This window comes from Hypanus sabinus, chromosome 1 (genome assembly GCF_030144855.1).
Source record: "Hypanus sabinus isolate sHypSab1 chromosome 1, sHypSab1.hap1, whole genome shotgun sequence".
NCBI classification, from domain to species: domain Eukaryota; kingdom Metazoa; phylum Chordata; class Chondrichthyes; order Myliobatiformes; family Dasyatidae; genus Hypanus; species Hypanus sabinus.
Window position 1 is genome coordinate 126,120,608 of NC_082706.1, and position 27,212 is coordinate 126,147,819.

The 27,212-nt window shown below is 39.1% G+C and overlaps 1 protein-coding gene across 2 annotated transcripts in view; it reads left to right on the forward strand.

Moving 5' to 3' along the window:
- The window catches only part of LOC132397297 (protein argonaute-2), a 110,850-nt gene that overhangs the window by 65,476 nt on the left and 18,162 nt on the right, over positions 1–27,212 (forward strand). For both annotated transcript variants that reach the window (XM_059975889.1, XM_059975898.1), the window contains exons 10-15: positions 1,445–1,567; positions 2,329–2,462; positions 3,246–3,430; positions 5,009–5,168; positions 8,903–8,993; positions 15,036–15,230. In XM_059975889.1, the coding sequence (XP_059831872.1) occupies positions 1,445–1,567; positions 2,329–2,462; positions 3,246–3,430; positions 5,009–5,168; positions 8,903–8,993; positions 15,036–15,230 (888 nt within the window). The remainder of the gene's footprint in view (positions 1–1,444; positions 1,568–2,328; positions 2,463–3,245; positions 3,431–5,008; positions 5,169–8,902; positions 8,994–15,035; positions 15,231–27,212) is intronic.

The window sequence follows — 27,212 nt, forward strand, 5'->3', positions numbered from 1 at the left end:
ATTTATAAAAATTGCACTGGCAGTAGCCAAAAAAGCTATTGCAGTTACTTGGAAATCGGATACATATTTAAGTATAGACTCTTGGAAGAAAGAAATCTATGGCTGTATTCCATTAGAAAAAATTACTTGTAATTTAAGAGATAAATATGAAACTTTTCTGAAAATTTGGAGCCCTTATTTACAAAAGACAGGATTAAATATATAGATGCTCTGAAGATGAAACAATTGGTTATTAGGGGAAAGAAATAAATATACATATTAAAGTTATTACGAATTCCATGGAGCATGTGGAGATCTTCCAACAACCAAGCATTCTTTCTTTCTTTCTTTTTTTTTCTTTCTTTCTCTTTTTTTCTATAGGGCAGTTAGGGGGGAGGGGTTAAGGGGAGGGGGTAAGGGTTATATACATTTTTTTTCATACTTTGTAACTATTTAAAAATGCAATAAAAAAGTTTTTAAAAAAAAGGCAAGTTGCATATTTGTTGCAAAGGGATTACAATTCAGAAGTGGGCAAGTTTTGTTACAATTGTACCTTTTGTTGGTGAGATCAAACCTGGAGCATTGTACACAATTTTAGTACCATTATTTAAGAAAAGATGTAGCATTGAAGTCCATCCAATGTAAATTCACCTGGCTAATTCCTGGGCTGATAATTAAAAGAGGCTTAATGTATTGGTTGTGCATTCCAGGGAATTTAGAATGAGGGATATCTTACAGAAATGTAGAAGATCCTGATGTGTTATGGTAGGGTCAATATTGTTAAGCTTCCAGTAATGGGAGAGTCTTGTATGAAGGGACATAGGGACGAATCGTTTAAAACCAACATGATTACTGATTTCCCCATACAGATACCACATTGGTAGAACCTCTGGATTCCCCTACTACAGAAATTTATGGAGCTAAGATGATTAGATGTATTTAAAATAGAGGCAGGTAAATTTAGAAAAATTGGGACACTGAGTACTTGGGGCTCTGGCACAGAAGTGGAGTTGAAGCCTAAAGTAGATCACTAATTGAATAGCAGGAAAGGCTTGAGGGGCTAGGTAGTCTTTTCTTGTGTTTACAATCTAGGGACCCAAACAATTCTTCGAGGTGAAGCAGTGATCACTTGTGCTTTTTTCCAATCTAGTGTACTGGATTTGGTGTCATTATGTAGGTAGATTTGCTTTGCAGAAATCAAGTGTGGATTGATTCTGGGAGGGATAACACTAGTAGGACTGGATTTGTTTGAGAAGATATGTAATTGCCATCACTTGAGGAAATTAGAATAGACAATAATTGCTTTTTTTCCAGCAATCCCTCTGCCTTATGAATGAATATTAACATTCCATTTATATAACAATTAAGTTTTTATTGATTAGTCCTGTGGCAGGCCTAAGATATTTCTAACTTTACGTTTAAAACATTTTGCATACTCCTTTCGAATATTATTTTTCCCTTTCAGATGAAAAGTGCTAGTTTTAATGCTGATCCATATGTTCGGGAATTTGGAATAGGAGTGAGAGATGACATGACAGATGTTCCAGGTCGAGTTCTTCAGGCACCTTCCTTGTTGTATGGTGGTCGGGTATGGACTTCTATATTGTTAAGTTAGCTTGTTTTCTCTCAAGTAAATTTGAAAATAAGATATTAATATTGAAGCAGTATATTCATTTGAGTACATGTGTGATATGAAGGTGCCAGCTTTTGTAACAAGGCTTCCTTCAGTGTCCTTGGAAAATGTCTTCCTGGTATGACTTTCCTATATTTTCACTCACACTTAGTGTTAAAAGTATAAAGAATGAGAGAGAATGTTATGTAATAAGTGTTAATGGTATAATGTACCAGAGAGAATGTTATACAATAGGTAATATCTTGTTAAGCATTGATTTCCAGTAATACTGATGTAGAAGAACCCTAATTTGTTTCCCCATTTCCTGTGAAGTACCTGTAAAATAAAATAATCCTAAACAGTTTGGCCAGAAAATAATTTGTGATCAATTTTATAAATCATTAACCTGCATGTATTAGAACATTTGTTTAGAGATTAGTTATGAAATCACCTAGATCACAAAAATTAGCTGCTGGAACAACAATTATGATAACACTTAATTGCAAAGAATATGTTGTATACATTGCTGTCAAGTTGAACTTCTATTCTTCACCTGTTTTGTAAACTAGTTTTTAATTGAAATTAATTACTTATATATTGTATTTGAACCTTCCCAATTAAAAGGTTGAGAATAAAAATGCTCATGGTTGCAACTCCTTAAAATAATGTATACCATTGCTTTGAAATATTCCTGATTTTTATATTGCTTTATATTGTCTAATTTTTATTTGTTGTAGAACAAGACTATTGCTACTCCCATTCAAGGTGTATGGGATATGCGAGGTAAACAATTTCATACAGGCATTGAAGTCAAAGTGTGGGCCATTGCCTGTTTCGCTCCACAGAGGCAGTGCAGAGAAGACACACTCAAGTAAGAAATATTGTTAATCCACAGCATTTGTAACTTAAATGCGTAAAGTTAAACAAAATAGCAATATGGTCACTTGAATGTTGTTTCATGTCTTTCTATTAGATTAATGAATACAAGGTGAGAATCCATCTGAGGCTAGGTGGTGGAGAGCGCTTCCACCTAAATGTTGAAGTAGGTTATATGTAATTGGTAAAGAGTTATACATATTTTTTACAAGTAAAACTTGTAATTTGTGAGGAGTACACTACATACAGCAAAGAAGAAATTGGATTTGGGAGCTGGGATTTAAACTTTGTACCCTGACTTAAGCACACTTTCATATAAGGTGTTTGCTCTTAATTGTGTCCTAATGGCCCATGTTGCAACTATTGCATAGATATGAGGCAAGGACATAACTGCAGTCACTAGGCTAGGAAATTAGATGATGGAAGGAGAATTTAAGACATTGAAATTAATATGCCCTTCATTCCATCTATTTCTGCCAAACCAACTCTTCCCCTCCTTTTTTTTGTAATATGAAGTATTCATGTGGTATACAGTGACGGTATGCAGTCAGGAATTCACCCAAGAGCTGAGTCAGTAAAGTATGCCAAATCTTCTTGCTCTGGTGTTAATATCTCTTCTGTGCAGGACTGCAGCAAAATCAAATCTAAGATGCTTAAGTATTTAAGATCAAATGATAATTGCTGACTTGGTGTTTCTAACACTCAGATAGTTTATGACATGCATTTCAAAAATGATGGCTGGAAAGCTTGAACAACCAATTGTATTGTTTCTCTTAAGAGCTTTCACAGATCAATTAAGGAAGATATCTAGAGATGCTGGCATGCCGATACAAGGTCAACCTTGTTTTTGTAAATATGCACAAGGTGCAGACAGTGTTGAACCAATGTTCAGGCATCTGAAAAATACCTATGCAGGACTTCAGCTGGTGGTGGTAGTGCTTCCTGGGAAAACTCCAGTGTATGGTCAGTATGCTTTCTGTTTCAGGGTCTGTGATTACTTTAAAATTAATCTTGTGTGTATTTTTTTTCTGTTAGGTATATTGAAGTTTTATTTTCCATTCAGCATCTACACTGTACTTAATAAACTTTATAAAATCTCCATGCACCTAACTTCTAGACCTTTCAGAAAAGTCATTTTTCCCAATCATGTATTACTTGGTTCAGTTAGGGTTTTTTCTTTTTTTTCTCTCCACAATCTCTTAATTTAAACCATTGTGTCTGTGTATGCTTGCTGAATTGTTAAAACCTTAACTGAAGGGCTGCCCAATGTAATTTATCTTGATGTCTTAAATCTAGCAGAAGATCGAATGATTTGCATTTTGTTGATTTTATTTCCTACATTGAGTTATATCTGTATGATACTTGGTCAGACGTATTTCTGTATTGCCTTGTGACTTTAAATCTTATAGATAATTAGATGTCTGGTGTTCTAAGAAACCCTGTTCTTTTGAAAATCTGACGGTTTATTTTATAACTGAATTTTTTTTGAAAAGACTGCATTTAAATTCTAGAAAGAAGCTGAGTGGTAGATTGTTAACATGGTCTTTCGCCTTTTGGATAAGATCCATATCCAGTCTAAACTGGGTTAATGTAGTTTTTCTCTGAGAAGTAGGCTTAGCCAGTTTAAGTCCCACTTAGAATAGGCTTGGGCAGTAATGTAAAATTGTTCTGGCTGTATATAGAGCCAATTTGCAATTTTGCATGACACTCAAGGTGAAAGGTGTTTTTTTTGGGGGGAATCTTGGGCTGAATTTTGCAACCTTTGTCTGAAACTGTTGCTCATGGTCCACCTTACTGTCTATCCTTACTGTCTTGCTGGCCAAATAAGTTTTAGACTGCATAAGCATGAATTGAGTGGAAGCGTAGCCTTTAATGCTATCATGGGGTGGTCCTCCTCCCACCACCTCTGAGGAAAGCAGTGAAGAATTTTATTAGTCTTAAAATGTCTTTTAAGACTAAATACAGTGACATCTCAAAACTATTCAAAGTTAATTAAATTTAGGAACAGTCTGAATTAGTTAGCTAAACACTTCAATATTTACAATAAAGTCAGAAGAATTTTTTTGAAATAAAGTAACTTAGTTCTTTGTCTTGTTACTGCAGCCCTAAAATCCCTATTGAACTCAATGAGGTAGCAAAACTGAGAAGCTTCCTCTCTCTGCAACCCCCCCCCCCCCCCCATGTTCCACCCATTTTATGAATTTGGGATATTTCTGTGGGATGGAGTTCCATTTCTTGTTTCTCAAGAGTGTATAATAGCAGATGCATTGTTGCTACATCTCTAAGTTCAGGACTTGTGTATTTGATAACTTGCCATGATATGTTGTCAACTGAACTATTAAATGCCTGTGATTCAAGGTAGGTCAATAAAGAGTGGTAAATGAAATTGAGGTACTGATTAACCATGTTCTAATTAAATGACAGAACACCCTCAGTGGTTGAATGTATTGCTTCATGTTGCCTGACTGAATCAATTTTGGTTTATGTAAGACTGATCCAAAATTGAATTCTTTGTTAACAGTCAGAATTTTCTACCAACAGCGGAGGTTAAGCGTGTGGGTGATACGTTACTCGGCATGGCAACTCAGTGTGTGCAGGTTAAAAATGTGCTGAAAACCTCTCCGCAAACACTTTCCAACCTTTGCCTGAAGATCAATGTAAAGCTGGGAGGTGTCAACAACATATTGGTGCCACAAGGAAGGTCAGTAATTAAGGAGTTTTTCTACAATTTCAACTACGTTAGTAAAATGGGGCAAATTTCTAAACAACGCTCTTCTTCCTTTCCACTGGTCTCTAGGGCTGATATAACTAAACTGCTATTGAGGGAACCCATTGAAACTTACATCGTGCAATCCCTCTATGATTTGAAAGTTATCACTTTTTTATTGGTAACACTGACACAGCAATTTCTGTCTTTCAGGCCTGTTCCTTTTGTTACTTAAGTAATTCAGTGTGTGTCTTTATAAATTGTAACTATCACATTTTAATATAGCATTGTAACTCTTTTTACTGAATTGACTTTATTGCTTACATCCTTCATATACATGAGTAAAAATTATGTTGCGTCTCTCTAAATGTGCAAGTTATAGTAATTTATAATAAATAGTATGTAGAACAATATAACATAGAAATACAGTTGTGTCAGCATGAATTAATCAGTCTGATGTCCTGGTGGAAGAAGCTGCCCTGGAGCCTGTTGATCCTGGCTTTTATCGGTGGTAAACTTCTGGCCCTACTTTGGACTTTTTGTGCTTAAAAGCTGACATCTATTTTGAGCGGACTTGATGAAGTGCCTGAGGTGCATTTACAAGGCAGCTTTGAGGACTCAAGTTTTGTTTCACACATTTTTGAAATGTGATTGCTTTAATAATGTAACATTTCAACACAATCAGTTTCTCAAAATAGCAATAAGGAACATAACTGAATTTTTGCAACAACAGGACAGCAGAATAAATCTCTAAGATCCTTAAAATAATACTGAGGGATTACTTGTCTCTAATCAAGTAGTCAAAAGTAATGATGTAAAATTTCACCTGAAAGAGGGTATCTACAATGCTGCTACATTTCCTTGGTAATCAGTTGAAATGTCAGCCTGGTTTATGGCTTGCTATTAAATGTTTTATTGGGTTTTGTGAAAAAATGCTATAACTGAATGAAAATCTGCTGACCAGGTAGTTTGAATAAGAAGGGTGCACCCATATATTTTCCTAGTACTTGCATTATTTAGGGGATATAAATGTAAAGAGGAAATCTGAAGGTAAATGTTTTCAGTTGTACCATTAGAATTTGCATGCATTTAATACCTAAAAATATCCCACATCGATGCCTATCCTAGAATCGAGGCTTTAAGCACTGATTTAATTTTATTCATGTAAGGATATTGTAGTCTTGTGTGGCTACTGGCATACAAAGAAGTTCTTTGGCTGTCCTGAATATAATAGAATATTTGGCAATTTTTATACTAAAAATGCAACAATGATATTGTATTGATATATAATGTCCATACTGTTCAAATTATCTTCAGGGTGCTGAAGGTGTGGGCTTAGGGAATGGAAATCTTCAGAAATTTAGGAGTGATTTCGATATTGGAATAAATTGGAAATTTAATACAAATTGTGCCAAAGATGTAACTGTTTGAAAAGTTACATAGCCTCATTTCTGCTCATTCTGGCCCAGGTAACTTGTGTACCTTTAGGTCTTCCATCATCTTCTCTCTCAGTTAGACCCCACTTGGGCTACTGTGTTCATTTCTGGTCACCTCACCTCACCAAGATGTGGATACTATGGACAGAGTGCAGAGAAGATGTTGTCTGGATTGCACAGCTTGCCTTATGAGAATAGGTTGAGTGAAATTGGCCTTTTCTCCTTGACACGATGGAGGATGAGAGGTGACCTGGTAGAGGTGTACAGTCATCCCTCCATATCCACGGATTCAATCAACAGCGGATTGCAAATATTCAAAAAAAAATTCCAGGAAGTTCCAAAAAGCAAAACTTGAATTTGCTGCGTGCCATGCTCTACGCTTAATCTGTGTGAATGAAGTAATGTGTAGGCATACCCTGCTGGAGCCTCCCGCCATTTCACAGATCCTCAGTCTCTCTCCTGCACTCATTGTTTGAGCATTGTTTGACCCACGCCTCGTTTTTTCGCTACTTGTGTGCATTCTTTGTTTCTGTGAAAAAAGGCTCCTAAAAAGCGATTAAGTGGTCAAAGCAATTCCTCAAAGGCTAAGAGCTATCTCTTGCCGAGAAAATAAAAATCTTACATCTTTTGAAAAGTGGCATGTTGCTTGCTGAAGTGGGCCATGAGGTTGGTAAGAACGAATCAAGCATTCACACAATAAAGCAGAAAGAAGCTGAAATTCGTGTAAGTGTTAGTGCTACTCCTACAACAGCAAAAATGGTCTCTGGTTGATAATGAAGTGCTTACAAAGACTGAGAAAGCAGTAAGTGTGTGGCGAGAGGACATGTCACAGAAGCATATCCCTGTTGATGGTGAAATTATGTGTGAAAAAACATTTAGCTTCTATGAGCACTACTGTGAGGGGGGTTGAGGAGAGCGAGAGGAAGGAATTTAAGGATAGTAAGGGATGGCTGGCTAGCTATGTAAAGCACTACAACCTCAAGAACTTAAAGATGACAAGAGAATCGGCATGGCTGATGCCGAGGCAGCATCAGCGTTCCCAGAGGAGCTCAAGAAACTCATAGAAGAGAAAAGCTACCTTCCAGAGCAAGTCTTCAATTGTGATGAAACAGGTTTGTTCTAGAAGAAGATGCCCAGTCGTACCTACATCCGTAAGAGTGCCAAGCAGGCCCCATGGTTCAAGGCCTGGAAAGATTGCGTAAAGAGCATAGAGAAATCCTTACCAATGAGGAACTCGAAGATCTGCTGAAATCCTCTGCAGAAGATGATGATGCAGAAGATTCAGAGGAGGCAGAGCCATCAATTTGGACACCTGAAAAAATAGCAGCAGTTTTTCAACAGGCGCAAGTGTCAAAGGATATGATGCTCGAGTACGATCCTTGGATGGAACAAAGCCTCCATGTCACCCGAGGGATAACAACGTGCCTACAACCACTGCAAGATTTGTTTGATGATGCAAAGAAAAAGAAGAAACAGCTTCCTATAACAGTTAGCTTTCTAACTAAAGCAGCTGCAATTATGAAGTCTCGACCTTCAACGCTTGAAGATCCTCAGCCTTCAACCTCCACAGATCCTGATATCAGTATTATCGAGCCTCCACCAAAGCGTCATTATTCCCTAAACAATACAGTATTAACAAATATTTACATTGTATTAGGTATTATAAGTAATCTAGAGATGATTTAAAGTATATGGGAGGATGTGCTTAGGTTATATCCAAATACTACGACATTTTATATAAGGGACCTGAGCATCTGTGGATTTTGGTATCCATGGGGGGTCCTGGAACCAATCCCCCACGGATACGGAGGAACGACTGTATAAGATAATGAAAGGCAGTGATCGTGTGGATAGCCAGAGGCTTTTTCCCCACAGCCGAAATGGCTAATATGAAGGGGCATAGTTTTAAGTTGCTTGGAAGTAGGTACAAGGGGGATGTTGGAGGTAAGATTTTCCACACACAGTGGTGGGTGCATGGAATGCACTGCCAGTGAAGGTGGTAGAGGCAGAAACAATAGGGTCCCTGTGACCATATTGGTTTGCCCTGGATGCAGCAGTTCGTTTCCTCATCCCAAAGACCTGCTGTTGGGAAGTTAGTTGACTACTGTAAGTTGCTCATTGTGTCCAGGGAAGTGGCAGAATCTTTTGATACGAATGTAGAGAGAATAAGTTATTGGATTGATCAGTATTAGTATAATTGGGTGTTTGAAGGTCAGTATGGGCTATGGGCAGAATGGTCTCTGTGCTCTATGTCTCTTTCTGTCAGATTAATATTTTTATTTGCTGTTCCAGGCCAGCAGTCTTTCAGCAGCCAGTTATATTTTTGGGTGCAGATGTAACACACCCACCAGCTGGTGATGGGAAGAAGCCTTCTATTGCTGCGGTAGGTTCTTTACTTTTAAAAAAAAACTGACACACACAACAAAATGGTGAGGATGTTAGATGTCTGAAATAGAAAATTGCTGGAAATACCAAGCAGATGAATTAGCAATAGGGGAGAAAGTCAGTATTTGTTTCAAACAAAATTTAATTTCTTATGAAAGGTCATCACTGAAAGATTGACTATTTCTCTCCTAATTTTGCATGGCCAGAATATATCTAATATATATCTGTTCTTGTCTTATATTTTCAGTTCAGTTTATGTTTGAGTATTAAATCATTTTCTTGGAAAAAGTAACAAGTCACTTAGTATGAACATTGGATGCATATATTGGACTTCGCAGTCAGTTCTGTAATCAAAGGCTAATATTAAACCTCTGCACCCATTTCATTCTTCTGTCCTCCCCATATTCAAAAGCACCCTAAAACTTATTTCTTCTGTTTCACATCTTGGGATCAACATGTCAGGTCACTATATGGTTTTTTTTAAATACAGGTTTCCCCCACTATCCAAAGGTAGAGCATTCCTATGAAACAGTTTGTAAGCTGGAATGTTGTAAAGTGAATAAGCAATTACCATTTATTAATATGGGGAAAATTTGTGAGTGTTCCCAGACCCAAAAAATAACCTACAAAATCATGTTAAATAACACACAAAACCTAAAATAACAGTAACATATAATAAAAGCAGGAATGATATGATAAATACTCAGCTTGTTTAAAGCAGAAATACTTTTCTGTAATCATTGCAGCATGACTAGCGTAGCAGAAATCTCACTACGTAGCGGAAGCACTCTCAATGGAAACGATCTCACTGGAAGCAGTCTCTCCAGTAACCTTTAAGCTATGAAGCTGCCAAATCATACCAAATAACACATAAAAACACACAGCCTATATAAAGTAGAAATAATGTATGTACAGTGTAATTTCACTTATCGGAATCGGGAAGACGGAGCGCACTGATGATGGTGTGTTTGGCTGAGTCGTCGGAGGTTGGGGTGCTTGGCAATGTTTTCCAATAAATTGCAGTTTCGTCACAGTTAAACACTTGCTTATACGAATAACCACCTTCTGTAATTATTTTCTTCAGTTCTGCTGGGAACTTTTCGGCAGCTTCAATATCAGCCGAAGCACTCTCCAGTAAACTTTAAGTTATGAAGCTGCCCTCGCCTCAGAAACCAATCAAACTGCCCATGACTACCTCTAAATTCCACTTTCACAACACTTTCATCAGCATTGTCCAGTGCTTTCTGTTTCAGCTTATTAAAAAGACTGATTTCTCCTTAAGTACAAGATAACTTAATGGACCACCATGCTTTGTACGCCCATCAATCCACTCAAGCAATAGACTTTCCATTTTATCCATTATTGGATGCTGACTAAGAGAAACCACTTTGCTACAAGCAGAACCAATGGTAACATCAGCAACTTTCAAGATTCTTTCTCTGCATATAAATACTGTAGTGCGAATGGTAGACACAGGCAAGTTCAACGTGCAGACATTGTTCTTACTTCGTTCACCACGATCGAAATGCTTAATTATGTCTAGTTTTACACTAAGTGAAACACCCTTACAAGCTCTTTTAGGCTTTTCCGATACCTTAGAACTCATCTTGCTAACGGATACACAGAATAAATCGACACGTGTTAAAGCTATGGCGGCTAGAATGCAGTTCCAGGGAGGAGCTTGGCTGCTTGAGGCACGCTGCCTTTTTTCATAACAGTGAAAACACTTTCTGTTAGCGAAAAAAAGTAACTAATGTAGGTCCTTCGTAACAGTGAGGTGTCATAAAGCGAACATTTGAAAAACGGGGATTACCTGTAATTTATAGAAATCTCAATGGCTCTCCACACGGCTTTAGACCACATGGACAACACAAACACCTACATCAGGATGCTGTTCATCGACTATGGTTCAGCATTTAATACCATCATTCCCTCAATCCTGATTGAGAAGTTGCAGAACCTGGGCCTCTGTATCTCCCTCTGCAGTTGGATTCTCAACTTCCTAACCGCAAGACCGCAGTCTGTGCGGATTGGTGATAACACCTCCTCCTTGCTAATGATCAACACTAGTGCACCTCAGGGCTGTGTGCTAACCCCACTGCTCTACTCTCTATGTACCCATGTCTGCGTGGCTAGGCATAGCTCAAATACCATCTGTAAGTTTGCTGACGATACAACCGTTGTTGGTAGCATCACAGATGGTGATGAGAGGGCATACAGGAGTGAGATACTCCAACTAGTGGAGTGGTGCCACAGCAACAACCTGAACGTCAGTAAGATGAAAGCTGATTGTGGACTTCAGGAAGGTAAGACAAAGGAACACGTATCAATCCTCATAGAAGGATCGGAAGTGGAGAGAGTGAGCAGTTTCAAGTTCCTAGGTATCAAGATCACTAAGGATTAAACCTGGTCCCAACATATTGATGTAGTCATAAAGAAGGCAAGACAGCGGCTATACTTTAATAGGAGCTTGAAGAGATTTGGTATGTCAACAAATACACTCAAAAACTTCTATAGATATACCTTGGAGAGCATTCTGATTCTGACAGGCTGCATCACTGTCTGGTATGGGGGTGGGGGCAACTGGACAGGACTGAAAGAAGCCATAGAGGGTTGTAAATTTAGTCAGCTCCATCTTAGGTAGCCTACAAAGTACCTAGAGCATCTTCACGGAGTGGTGTCTCAGAAAGGCAATGTCCATTATTAACGATTTCCAGCACCCAGGGCATGCACTTTTCTCACTGTTACCATCAGGTAGGAGGTACAGAAGCTTGAAGGCACACACTCAGCAGTTCAGAAACAGCTTCTTCCCCTCTGCCATCCGATTTCTAAAAGGACATTGAACCCTTGGATCCTACCTCACTTTTTAAAATATATATTCTAATTTTTTACACGATTTTTAATCTATAAAATATGATGATGGCATCCATTAATCTCACGAGACCATGGATCTGTGCCTGGAAAGTCTTTATTCTCTCCAGGGCGCAGGCCTGGACAAGGTTGTATGGAAGGCCGGCGATTGCCCATGCAGCAAGACTCCCCTCTCCATGCCACCGATGTTGTCCAAGGGAAGGGCAAGGGCCCATACAGCTTGGCACCAGTGACGTTGCAGGAGTTGCCAGAACGAGGTTGAAGGCAACGTTGGACTGCCTTAGGGACTCTAGCACTGGATTTGTCCTCAGGGTTTACTCCCAAAGCCTTTCCCATAAGTAGTTATGGCTGCAAGGCAGCAGAGGTTTGAAATCAGAGTTTCCCTCTCTTAGATGGACTGCCTTCACAGGCTGATGAGCTCCATCTACCCGAAGCACTGGTTTTAAAGCGCCAGGACCCGCCTTCGCCCCTTCTCCTGTCAGTAGAAACAGTTCCGCTGGGCTTAGAGCCCAAGCCACACGAGAAGGCCAGGAGTTGGACTTGGTTGTCAGAGGCTATTTGAGGTGCATTTTTAGGTAGTGGGAGCTTGTCGCCACTACCACTCCTCGGCTTGACAACCTTGGAACCCTATTCAATATACATGTACTGTATAAAGCAGGGGTTGGCAACCTTTTTGCCTCTGTCGGTCAGATCGAGTATTAATGAGCGGACGGTGGGCCAGATAAATGCCATAAAAAACTTGAAATATTGGAATTAGCCATTTAAATACATCTACTTATGTTTTGCCTCAAATTAATGAATAACTGAATAATGCATGTTAGAAAATCATTTGTGCCATAGTTTGCCTACCCTGGTATTGAATAGGATTTACTTAGTTATTTTGTTTTTGTATATTATGTATTGCATTGAACTGCTGCAACTAAGTCAACTAATTTCATATCACATGCCAGTGATAATAGATCTGATTCTGATAGATCAGTAAAGCATAGTACAGGCCCTTCTGCCCATGATATTGTCTTTTAACTTTAAGATCAGTCTAACTCTTCCTTCCCAGATAGCCTTACATATTTTGTCTCTGTCTTAAGAATCTCCCAAGTGTCCCCAACGTATCTTTCTCTATCACCACCTTTGGCAGATATATTACTCCAAGTGAATTTACAGAGCTGCAACATTACGTCCCAGTTCTTACATTAAATCCCCTATTAATAAAAGCCAACACACTACGTGTTTCTCAACTGCTCATTAACTTCCCTGCAACTTTGAAGGATCTGCCAATATGGACCTCAAGAGCCCTCTATTCCTTCACACTGTCATCCTGCCATTAACCATGTATTCTGCCTTCAAGTTCAGCTTTCCATAGTGAACTCTTCTGGATTGAACTCCATCTGCCACTTCTCAGCCCAGCTCTGCAAACTTATCAATTTCCTGTTGTAACAATGAACTTCTGCACAATCCACCATACCACCAACCCTCATGTCAAATGCAGACTTGCTAACCCTCCTCAATCAAGTCATTTATAAAGACTATAAAGAACAGGGGACCCAAATAGATCCCTATGTAGCACCACTGGATTCAGACAATCAGCTGAACTTGTTTGCTTATTCAAGAATAGGTATTTTATTTCCTACAAAAAAGGAAAAAAAAAATCTAATTATACCAGATATATTTATTGTTAATTATCAATTTATAAGCATGAACTTTACCTCACTGGGAAAGATCAAGTTTTCTTTCTTCTAGTGGTGGTGCCTCACTTGAATGCATTATTTGTACAAAATTTAAAAAAAAGGACAATGTTCCAATTAATATTACCATTGTTGGTAGCTTTAAAAAATAAATAAATTCTCAAATTATGGGGAGAACAGGGAGGAGTCAGAGACTGAATGAATTTGAAACTTGAGGCTTGCATTTGTACAGAGATTTTCATAGCCTAGAACTGTCCCCAAGTATTTCACAGCTGAGGAGGTATTTTATAAATGTAGTTTCATCTAAATAACAGTGCCTCCCCATAGTAACTCATTTCCTTGGTGATGGGAAAGAGTTTAGTTGTAAAAGGCTATATTTACTTTGAAAAGAATCAGAAGTAGTGTTTCGATTGTATTTTTGTATGCATTACTTATGTATAGTCTATTATATTAGAAATTAAATACAGACTATATCAGAATCAGAATCAGACTTTAATCGCCAAGTACCTGTGCACATACAAGGAATTTACTTCCGGCAGATGTTGTCTCTCTGCTCATGACAATAATAATGATAAATATAAATGAAAATATAGATTATACATACAGGTAGTTTATAATACATAATATATTATATTATATTATATAATAACATGTTTTCAAAAATGTGAGCTCCAATTTTAATATTCCATGAAAACTGCTGCCCCAACAGCACCACCCCACCCTTGACTCCTTAAAAAAACATGGACATGATTGTTAAAACTCAAAGATGTCCCTAGGAAACACTCCTGTATCCAATATGCTGATGCAACTACTTTCCCGTGTATTAATTTGCAAAGTACTTAAATTGCATATTCCAGGACTCTTGAAATTACAGAAAAAAAAACCTAAATGTGATCATACATTCAAAATTTAAGAATACACTATTGTGGAATCTGTTTTGAGATATTCAATTAAACTTGCTTGTTGTATATGTATCAGGCTTAACATGCACATTATAGGACATTGTTTATAAATTAGAAACAATAATAAGCTTTCAAAGAATATTCAATGCTGCAGCAGATTTGCTAATAATCATTCATTTAAGTTGCAACTTAAACACCTGTTATTGAGTTTCATAAGCATTATATACAGTGGGTTCAAAGTGACAATTTTGGACAAATCTTCAAGGTAATGACCTCTGTCAATTGTGTAGTATATTAGTAGCACAGAATTAACACCCTTCTAATTCGCCCACACTGGTTTCACAAGGGCTTGTTGATTTATCTTATAGTGAGCTAAAAATGTCTTCAAGAGCACTAAATTTAAAAGCTGATTTCCTGTCCATTGAAAGGAAATGCTTTACTGATGAGTTTTGCTGCTTCAGGTGATTTCAGTTTTTTTTAATGTTGATAACAACGTTCATTGTTCTTCAGTATCATATTCTGGTTGCACAATGAAGTGTGCTCCAAGATAATTTTCTCATGTGTTCCTCTTTTTTTTAAACGTAGGTTGTAGGTAGCATGGATGCTCATCCAAGTCGCTATTGTGCCACAGTACGTGTTCAACAACATCGACAGGAGATTATACAGGACCTTGCTATCATGGTCAGAGAACTCCTCATTCAGTTTTACAAATCTACCCGTTTCAAGCCTACACGTATCATATTTTACAGAGATGGTGTTTCAGAAGGGCAGTTTCAGCAGGTAATGTACAACCCACACTTAAGTCACTGCAGTATGAATTTTAGTCCATAGCTGTTTACTTAATAAATGCAATGACTTGGTTTTATGATAAATTTTAAAAGGTTTTTGTAACTAGAGGTCCAATGTTAGCGGCTTGAATTAGTCATAGAGAGGTATAGCATAGAAGCAAGGTCTTTGGCCCGTTGAGTCACTGCTAGCCATCAATACTGATTTTTACATTAATCTTAACCCATTTTATTCTTAGATATTCCAAAAATACCCTCTCCACATATTCTACAATTCATCTGAACACCAGTGATAACTTAAGTTTTTTATTGTATTTTATTTTTATTGAAGTTCATCATCAAATATTTCCATAAGATGTATTTCAGATTTTGTACATATATATCATATAGTCAGATTTGCCACAAATCCCCACATAATATTTATCAGAGGTATACACTTACAGAAAAGAGGAAAGAAAGAACAAGCAAAAGGAGAAAACTATGTACAAGTAGGGAGTGATCCTTTTTTTAACAGCATATTCATTGATTTGTGAGAATAAAATCAGGCCTATGATATGTTATCTAGTTAAACCATTTTTCCCAGTATGAATCAAATTGTTTCAACTTATGATTAATAGATGTTGTTTTCTTCTCCATTTTGTAAATGTCATTGTAATTTCCATCCACACGTTTAAGGTTGGGCTCTCCTCTGATAACCATTTCCTGGTGAGAGGCTTTTTACCAGCCACCAGCAGTAAATTCATCAAATATTTATCTCCTTTCAACCATTCTTGAGGTATATACCCAAAATATAGTCTTACTTTCTAAGGGTATTTCACATTTTAAAATGTCTTGTAGGCCATTGTGTATCCCACCCCAATAGTCTTTGAATAACGGGGCAATCCCAGAAAATATGGTAATGGTTTGCATTTTGATTTCCACAATTTCTCCAGCAAACAGGGTGGTTACTATCATAATGGGATTTCTGAGAGGGTGTAATAAAATATCATGAAGTTTTTATATCCAAACTCCCTCCATTTCTGTGAACTGGTACACTTCCATTGGTACCTCCATATTACTGTCCATTCTTCCTCAGATATAATTATCCCTCCTTCCTTCTCCCATTTTGTTTTAATGTATGAAGTTGAATGTGTTTTAAGATTTGACAAACCCTTATACACGCTTGAAATGATTCTACTAGCATTATCTGAATTATATGCTTCTCTAAGTAGCTCTATCAAACATGTACTTGCCTTGGTTACATTTTTAACTGTCCTATTAACATATTGTTGCATCTGTAAATACCGATAAAAGTCTTGTTTTTCTAATGTGTTTCTCTAAGCATTTCAAAACTGAACAGTGTTCCTTCTTTAATTATATTGCAAAGAACTGTTATTCCTTTAGCTGTCCAGTCCTTAAATCTGGCATCCAGTTTATTTGGCGTAAAATCCAAGTCATATGCACACCATTTAAGAATTGCAATATTCCCCCTCTAGTTTATATTCTTTTATAATAGTTTTCCATATTTTAAGAGTCCATTTCACCCATGGGTTATCAATAGTATTTATGTACCTTTGTAGGTTGTTATCAGCCAAAATTGCTTGTATGGGGATGGGAAATATCCCCTCAATGCTTTTCCATTGAGTGTCATATGATGGGTTTTACCAACATATCACAACTCTCAACTGTGCTGCAAAATAGTAAGCTCTAAGAGAAGTTAGGCCCCATGCCCCCTTTTTCTTGGCTAATTGCAAAGTTTTGAGACAAATTCTAGGCCTTTTACCTTGCCATATATCTTGATAATATTTTGTTCCATTCATTGAAATGATCTTGATTAATCTCTATTGGTAGGTCTGAAAGAGAGATGATAGTCTGGGCAGTATATTCATTTTAATAGATTCAATCCTTGAACTGAGAATTAAAAACATGAATTAGGTTCCATCTTGTTATATCTTCCTTAATTTTTTTATATATAGGGTGATAATTGCTTTCTGATAATTTTGCCAAATCTTTTGGCATAATGATGCCCAAATATTTGGAAGACTGTTTGCCGTGCCCAGGGATATCTACTTTAAATTTCTCTCGGTGGGCTATAGTAATATGAAAGTAATTGGGTTTTAACTATGTTGATCTTGTATCCTGATAATTGACCATATTGTTCCAAGGATTGCATCAATTTAGGTAAAGAGTATGTTGGTTGCCCTGGGTAGATAAAAATGTCATCTGCGTAACAGGCCACTTCATGCTTTGTCCTTTTAATAGTAATTCACCTGATAACTTCATTTTGTCTGATGTATTGAGCTAATGGTTCCAGAGATAATGCGAAGAGTAGCGGTGATCATGCACAACCCTGTCTCGTGCCCCTTTCTAGGATATCTGATAAATATCCATTGATTTTAATTCTAGCAGTAGGGTTGTCATATAGTGCCTATATAGTTTTAATAATTGTGTCATGGAAACCAAATCTATGTAAAACTCTTAACTATTAACCGTATCAAATGCCTTTTCAGTGTCCATGCTGATCACTATTGCTTCGATTTTAATATTTTTTGTATATGATCCATAATGTGAAGTGTCCTTTGTATATTGTCTTGTGTTTGGCATTGTTGTATAAAACCTGTCTGATCCTTGTGTATCAGTATGGGTAGAAACTTTTCTAATCGTTTGAGCATAGAACAGTACAGTACAGGCCCTTCGGCCCACAATATTGTGCCAACACCTTAAACCCTGCCTCCCAGATAACCCCCTCACCTTAAATTCCTCCATACACCAATTTAGTAGTCTCTTAAATTTCACTAGTGTATCTGGCTCCACCACTGACTCAGGCAGTGCATTCAATGCACCAACCACTCTCTGAGTAAAAAAACCTTTCTCAAACATCCCTCTTGAACTTCCCACCCCTTATCTTAAAGCCACGTCCTCTTGTATTGAGCAGTGGTGCCCTGGGGGAAGAGCTGCTGACTGTCCACTCTTATCTATTCCTCTTAATATCCTGTGTACCTCTTATCATGTCTCCTCTCATCCTCCTCTCCAAAGAGTAAAGCCCTAGCTCCCTTAATCTCTGATCATAATGCATACTCTAAACCAGGCAGCATCCTGGTAAATCTTCTCTGTACCCTTTCCAATGCTTCCATGTCCTTCCTATAGTGAGGCGATCAAAACTGGACACAGTACTCTAAGTGTGGCCTAACCAGAGTTTTATAGAGCTGCATCATTACCTCGGGACTCTTAAACTCTATCCTTCGACTTATGAAAGCTAACACCCCATAAGCTTTCTTAACTACCCTATCTACCTGTGAGACAACTGTCAGGGATCTGTGGACGTGTACCCCCAGATCCTTCTGCTCCTCCACAGTACCACGTACCCTGCCATTTACTTTATACTGTGCCTTGGAGTTGGTCCTTCCAAAGTGTACCACCTCACACTTCTCCGGGTTGAAATCCATCTGCCACTTCTCAGCCCACTTCTGCATCCTATCAATGTCTCTGCAATCTTCAACAATCCTCAACACTATCCACAACACCACCAACCTTTGTGTCGTCTGCAAACTTGCCAACCCACCCTTCTACCCCCACATCCAGGTCGTTAATAAAAATCACGAAAAGTAGAGGTCCCAGAACCGATCCTTTTGGAACACCACTAGTCACAACCCTCCAATCCGAATGTACTCCCTGCACCACAACCCTCTGCTTTCTGCAGACAAGCCAATTCTGAATCCACCTGGCCAAACTTCCTTGGATCCCATGCCTTCTGGCTTTCTGAATAAGCCTACCATGTGGAACCTTATCAAATGCCTTACTAAAATCCATGTAGATCACATCCACTGCACTGCCCTCATCTATTTGCCTGGTCACCACCTCAAAGAACTCCATATCAGGCTTGTTAGACATGATCTGCCCTTCACAAAGCCATGCTGACTGTCCTGATCAGACCATGATTCTCTAAATGCCCATAGATCCTATCTCTAAAAATCTTTTCCAACAGCTTTCCCACCACAGACGTAAGGCTGACTGGTCTATAATTACCCGGACTATCCCTACTGCCTTTTTTGAACAAGGGGACAACATTCGCCTCCCTCCAATCCTCTGGTACCATTCCTGTGGACAATAAGGATATAAAGCTCCTAGCCAGAGGCTCAGCAATCTCTTCCCTTGCCTCGTGGAGCAGCTTGGGGAATATTCTGTCAGGCCCCGGGGACTTATCCGTCCTAATGTATTGTAACAACTCCAACACCTCCTGCCCCATAATATCAACATGCTCCAGAACATCAACCTCACTCATATTGTCCTCACCATTATCAAGTTCCCTCTCATTGGTGAATACCAAAGAGAAATATTCATTGAGGACCTTGTTCACTTCCACAGCATCCAGACACATCTTCCCACCTTTACCTCTAATTGGTCCTACCTTCACTCATGTCATCCTTTTGTCTTCACATAATTGAAGAATGCCTTGGGGTTTTCTTTTACCTTACTCGCCAAGGCCTTCTCATGCCTCCTTGCTCTCCTCCGCCCCTTCTTTAGCTCCTTTCTTGCTACCCTATGCAGTTGGCCCTCCTTATCCACAGGGGATTGGTTCTGAGACCCCCCGCAGATGCTCAAGTCCCTTATTTAACCTGTCTCAGTCCGGTGGTCTTTAGAACCCAGCCGGATCCCAGACTTTATTTAACACGTCTCAGTGCGGTGGACATTAGGACTTGGCATAGCTCTGAATCCGCAGTGTTTCTGTTCACGAAAATAATTATGATTGAAAATAAGGTGGAAGTAATAAAGCAATCAGAAAGAGGTGAAACACCATCGGTCATTGGAAAAGCGTTAGGCTACAGTCAGTCAACGATCCGAACAATTTTAATGGAGCATGTGAAAGGCCCTGTCCCGATGAAAGCTACAATTATTACTAAGCAGCGCAGTGGTTTAATTATTGAAATACATATGTTTCTTAAGTGTTTTATATGCATAGAAATATAAAGTATGTACTATATACTAAGGCAAACGTTTGACTGACGCTAAATAATATTGGATGTACCTGTTCTGACTTCAAATCCGACTTAAAGACAGACTCAGGAATGGAACTCATTCATAACCTGGGGATTGCCTGTAATTTTAAGTCATTTTTAAATTACTTATAATACCTAATAGAATGTAAATACTATGTAAATAGTTGTTATACTGTATTGTTTAGGGAATAATGACAAGAAAAAATAGTCTGTACATGCTCAAGCAACGAGTGCTGGAGAGAGAACTTCCGGGTTTTCCCGATCCGTGGTTGGGTGAATCCGCACATGCAGAATCCGCAGATAAGGAGGGCCGACTGTACTCCTCAATAGACCCATCTGATCCTTGCTTCCTAAACCTCATGTATGCTGCCTTCTTCCACCTGACTAGGTTTTCCACCTCATTTGTCACCCATGGTTCCTTCACCCTACCATTCTTTATCTTCCTCACCGGGAAAAATTTATCCCTAACATCCTGCAAGAGATCCCTAAACATTGACCACATGGCCATACCTGCAAAAACATCATCCCAATTCACACCCGCAAGTTCAGCCTTATAGCCTCATAATTTGCCCTTCCCCAATTAAAAATTTTCCTGTCCTCTCTGATTCTATTCTTTTCCATGATAATGCCAAAGGCCAGGGAGCAGTGGTCACTGTCCCCCAGATGCTCACCCACTGAGAGATCTGTGACCTGACCCGGTTCGTTACCTAATACTAGATCTAGTATGGCATTCCCCCTAGTCGGCCTGTCAACATACTGTGACAGGAATCCATCCTAGACACACTTAACAAACTCTACCCCGTCTAAACCATTGGAACTAATCAGGTGCCAATCAATATTAGGGAAGTAAAAGTCACCCATGATAACAACCCTGTTATTTTTGCACCTTTCTAAACTCTGCCTCCCAATCTGCTCCTCGGTATCTCTGCTGCTGCTGGGGGCCTATAGAATACTCCCAATAGAGTAACTGTTTCCTTCCTGTTCCTGACTTACACCCATACTGACTCAAAAGAGGATCCTGCTACATTACCCACCCTTTCTGTAGCTGTAATAGCCACCCCTCCTTCCCTCCCCCCCCATCCCTTTTAAAGCACTGAAATCCAGGAATATTGAGAATTCATTCCTGCCCAGGTGCCAGCCAAGTCTCTGTAATGGCCACTACATAATAATTCAATGTATATATCCAAGCTCTCAGTTCATCACCTTTGTTCCTGATGCTTTTTGCATTGAAGTTCACGCACTTTAGCCCTTCTACCTTATTACCTTTATTCTGCTTCTCAAAGCCTCTCTATACATTAGATCTGGCTTTACTCCATGCACCTCTTCCACTGCTCTATCGCTCCAGGTCCCATCCCTTTCGCAAATTAGTTTAAACCCTCCCAAACCATGCCAGTGAGCCTACCTGTAAGGATATTGCTCCCCCTTGAGCTCAGGTGCAACCCATCCAATCTGTACAGGTCCCACATTTCCCAGAAGTGATCCCATCTTGGGTATAATGGAGGTAAATAATCTATAATCTACATTAAGAATGGATATTGGTCTAAATGACCCACATTCCATTTTATCCTTGCCTTCTTTCAAAATAGCTGAAGTTATCACTTCCTTCCAGCTGTGCCTTTTTTAGAGCTCAGTTCAGTGTGGGGAGTAAGAGAGGACACTTTTAAATTCTTTGTACCACTGTGCCGTGTACCCATCTGAACCTGGTGACTTGCTTAATTTAAGCCTGCTAATTGCAGCTTTTAGTTCAACTTCAGTTATGTCAACAGTCATCGTTCTATTTTGTTCTTTGCTTAAAGTGGGTAACTCTGGAGAAATCAGGAAGGTGTCAATTTGGGTTATGCTTCCCCCTGAAACTTTGGAATATAGAGTTTTGTTAAACACTTCAAAAGCTTCTTGAGTTTCACTTAGTTTATTTATTATCAGTTTTGTTCTTGGATTCCTAATTCTATGAATTATATTTTCTGCTTTTTTTTTTCATTTTCCACGCCAGTAGTTTCATAGACTTAGATCCACTTTCATAATGTCTCTGTTTCAGAAACATTAAAATTTTCCTGATTTCTTACGTAACCAAGCTATTAATTTCATTCCTAATTTTTAAATTTCCTCTAATGTATCCTGTGCCAAATTCAATTTGTGTTTTCTTTCTAGTTCCTTCAGGCTATTTTGTAATTCCTCTAATGTTTTATTCCTTTTTTTATATGACGATATCACTATAATTTTCCCTCTTAAAACAGCCTTCAGAGTATCCCATAGAATGGGAGGTGAGACCTCTCCATTGTCATTGAATTCTAAGTGAAGGCCAGTTTCTTTTTTAATTTGTTCTTTAAAGTAGGGATCATTGAGGGGGTGAGAGCTGTCTTCGGAAAACTTGCAGTCTCTTCCTGATATTCTTCTCTTACCCACCTCCTACGCCCGCTTTCTCAGTTCTCTTACTATCTCCCAAGCAGATCGGGATAACTGCTCAGCCAGGCTTTCCCTTGGTTTGACCACGTTAAAGGGCAGTCCTCTGTTCTTCATGTCTGTAGTCGCCTCTTCCACCGTCTGATACAGTTGGGTCCCACCTTTATAAAACACTCGCAGTTTAGCAGGGTACGGAGTTTGGAATCTAATCTTTCCTTGATTTAATATTCACTTTACTTCAGAGTATTCCTTGCATTTCTGCAGGACCGCCAGGGAGTAATCTTGATCGAAATGTATTAATTTCCCGTTGAAAACAACACTCTTCTTTCCCCAGACCCTTCGTAGAATCTCTGCCTTGGTATTGTATCAAGGAATCTAATTACTATCGAGCGTGGCTTATCTTCTGTGTCTCCAGTAGGCCTCAGAACGAGTGCACGATGCACCCTCTCACTTTCAAACTCCATTGTTCAGGGAATCTCTAGTGCATCCCGCAGCAAATTTGCTACAAACTCAATCATAGACAAACCCTCTGCTCCTTTGGGAGCATTGTATATTCTGATATTTTTCTGTCGAGATCTTCCCTCCTGGTCAAGCAGTTTACTTTCTTGTTGATTTAATATTTTTATCATCTTAATGTCCATTCCACATTTTGCACGCGATCTTCCACCTTCTCAATTTGTGTGTCTGCCACTGCTATTTTTTAATTGACGTTGGTGAGCTCTGACTTGATATCATTTAGTTGCTGTTTTATATCTTTTTGGAATCCTCATATCTCTTACAGAATTTTTATCATATTTGCCGCTTCGCCTGAATGAGGCCCATCTTCAGCCTCGCTACCATGCATTCTGGTAGGAGAGCTGCTCGTTGCATCCCTCTCGTCTGTAGGCTCCGCAGTGATGCTTTTTTATCTCCATTCTTTTTTCCCATTCTTGCCCCCCTTAACAATTCATATATTTTTGAAAGGTCTTGTATTTGTTGGATTAATGGGGCAAAATATGCTTTTTTCCAGAAGAGCTATTGACTTAAGCTGCCATTCTGGGCAATGACATCACTGGAACCAATTTAAGTTTTCTAAGCAACTTGCCAACATACATTTTCATGGTGGACACTGGAATACCTGGAAGAATCCCTTGCAGTTGTAGGGAGAATATGCATACTCTGCACAGGATTTCAGGATTGAGTGCAGGTTGTGAGGCGGCATTTCTACTAGTTGCGACATGGTTCCATACAAACATAAAAATACTTGAAATTGACCTGCCTGGCCTTCTGAGTTCCTCCAGCATTTTGTATGTGTTTCTTTACATAAGAACATAAGAAATAGGAGCAATAGTAGGCAATCTGAGCTGTTGAGCCTGCTCTGCCATTTGATAACATCATGGCTGATCTGGCCACGGACTCATCTCCACATACCTGCCTTTTCCCTATAACCTTTAATTCCCCACTATGCAAAAACTATCCAGTCTTGTCTTAAACATATTTACTGAGGTAGCCTCCACTGCTTCATTGGGCAGGGAATTCTACAGATTTACCTCTCTTTGGGAAAAGCAATTTCTCCTCACCTTATCCTAAATTTACTGCCCCGAATCTTGAGGCAATGTTCTGGTCTCGCCTTCCAGTGGAAACAACTGTCCTGCCTCTATCGTTCTATCCCTTTCATAATTTTATGTTTCTATAAGATCTCTCATTCTCCTGAATTCTGGCGAGTACAGTCCCAGGTGATTCAATCTCTCCTCATAGTCTAACCCCTTCATCCCTGGAGTCAACCTGGTGAGCCACCTCTGTACCACCTCCAAAGCCAGTATATCCTTACTCAAGTAAGGAGACCAGAACTGCATGCAGTACTCCAGGTGCAGCCTTACCAGTAGACTCAAAGTACATTGCAGATGCTGTGGTCAATTCAACACGAGCAAATGAGCTTTGGGCCGAGACCCTTCTCGGTCCAAAATGTTGGCGGCCTTACCAGTACCCTGTGCAGTTGCTCTTAAATTTAATCCCTCTAACAATGAAGGGCAACATTTCATTTGCCTTCACGATGGTCTGCTGCACCTACAAACCAACATTTTGTGTTTCATGCAGAAGCACTCCCAAGTCCCTCTGCACAGCAGCATGCTGCAGTTTTTTTTACTATTTGATTAATAATTTGTTCTTTTATTTTTCTTTCCAAAGTGGATGACCTCGCATTTACCAACATTGTATTCCGTCTGCCAGACACTTGCCCACTCACTTGACCTATCTATATCTGTCTTCAGACCCTTCCGTATCTTCTGCACAATTTGCTTTTCCACTCAGCAAACTTAGATACACTACACTTGGTCCCTTCTTCCAGATCATTAATATATATCGTGAACAGTTGTGGGCCCAGCACTGACCTCACTGATTGCCAACCACAGTAACACGTGTATCCCACATTCTATTAGTTAACCAACCCTCTATCCATGCTAATACATCACCCCAACTCTGTGCATCCTTTATCTTATAGATAAGTCTTTTATGCAGCACTTTCTTGAATGCCTTCTGGAAATCCAAGTAAGTAACATCCACCTGTTCCCCTCTATCCACTGTGCTCATTATATCCTCAAAAGTTCTATAAATTTGTCAAACAAGGACCTGTCTTTGGTAAATCCATGCTGTGTCTGCCTGATGGATCCATTTTTTTCCAGATGCCTTGCTATTTCTTATTTAATGATAGCTTCAAGCATTTTTCCAACCACAGATATTGAACTATAGTTACCTGCCTTTTGCCTACATTCTGTTTTGAATGGTGCCATGACATTCGCCATCTAATCCACTGGGCCCTGCCCAGAGTCCAGAAAATTTTGACAAACTATCACCAAAGCTTCCAATATAACTTCTGCCATTTCTTTCAGTACTCTGGAATGCATTGCATCAGGACCAGAGGACGTGTCTATCTTCAGGCCCACAAGTTTGCTCAGCACAACCTCTTTAGTGATAGCTATTGTATTGAGGCCCCCACCTCCCATCGCATCCATTAACATCTCTCTTTGGTGTATTAGACATGCCCTCCATCGTGAAGACGGACACAAAATTGTCTTTAAAAGCCTCTGCCATTTCCTCATTACCCAATATCAATTCCCCCTTCTCATCCTCAAAGGGACCGACGTTCACTTTAGCCACTCTTTTCTGCTTTATGTAATTATTAAAAACTTGTATTATCTGTTTTTATATTTTGCGGGTTTTTTTCATAATCTAGCTTCCTTTTCTTTATTGCTCACTTAGTGGTTCTTTGTTACCTTTTAAAGTTCTTCTAATCTTCCAGTTTTCCACTACTCTTGACGACTTTGCATGAGCTTTTAGTTTGATGCCTTTTATTTCCTTAGTTATCCAAGTCTGGCTTTCCCCACCCTTACTGTACTTGCTTTTAACTGGAAAATGCCTTTGTTGAGCACCATTAAAAAATCTCTTTCAAAGTCTTACACTGTTTGTTTGACTATCTCACCATATAGCCTGTGTTCCCAGTCTACACTAGCCAAATCCACCCTCATCCTGTTGTAGCAACACACACAAAATGCTGGTGGAACACAACAGGCCAGGCAGCATCTATAGGGAGAAGCGCTGTTGACGTTTCGGGCCGAGACCCTCAGTCAGGACTAACTGAAAGGAACGATAGTAAGAGATTTGAAAGTGGGAGTGGGAGGGGAAAATGCGAAATGATAGGAGAAGACCGAAGGAGGTGGAGTGAAGCTGAGAGCCAGAAAGGTGATGAGCAAAAGGTGATCACCTTTCTGGCTCTCAGCTTCACCCCACCCCCTCTGGTCTTCTATCATTTCGCATTTTCCCCTCTCCCTCCTACTTTCAAATCTCTTACTATCTTTCCTTTCAGTTAGACCTGACGGAGGGTCTCGGCCCGAAAAGTCGACAGCGCTTCTCCCTATAGATGCTGCCTGGCCTGCTGCTTTCCGCCAGCATTTTGTGTGTGTTGCTAGAATTTCCAACATCCACAGATTTCCTTGTGTCATCCTATTGTAGACTACATTGTTTAGCATAATACACTGGTTTTAAATTGCACCCTCAATTGGTATGAGAAACTCAATCATACTGTGATCACTCTTTCCAAGAGGATCCCTAACTACAAGATCACTAATTTTACCTGTCTCATTGCAGAGGATCAGATCTGAGATGGCATGTTCCCTTGTCAAAGCCTCAAGTTCCCACTCTTACTCTGGTCCATGCACACAATGGCTGGTCTGCTTTGACCCTGCTTGACATTTATTTGCTACTGCTATTGAATTTCAAATTGATTGGTCCACTGCTAATGCGCCGAGCCCTGCGAAACGCTCCTTTTTAAAAAAAACTCTTCTCCCTGACCTGTGCAAAGCTCACTCTCTCTTTGAATCGATAACCACTAATGCCTTCAAACTTGACTTGGCAAGGTTATCATAACAAGTGTGATTAGATGTGAATTTGAAATATGACATAACACCTCTGTGTATAAACGAAGGAATTATACATGTATGCATTATATAATGCATCATTTAATGATTTTCAACAAGTTAACAGACCTGTAAAAAGCTCTTTAATTTGATGGCTAAAAAATCTTTTGGGAAGAGGGGCCCAAGCTGATGCAGTCTTTCATTGTTTAT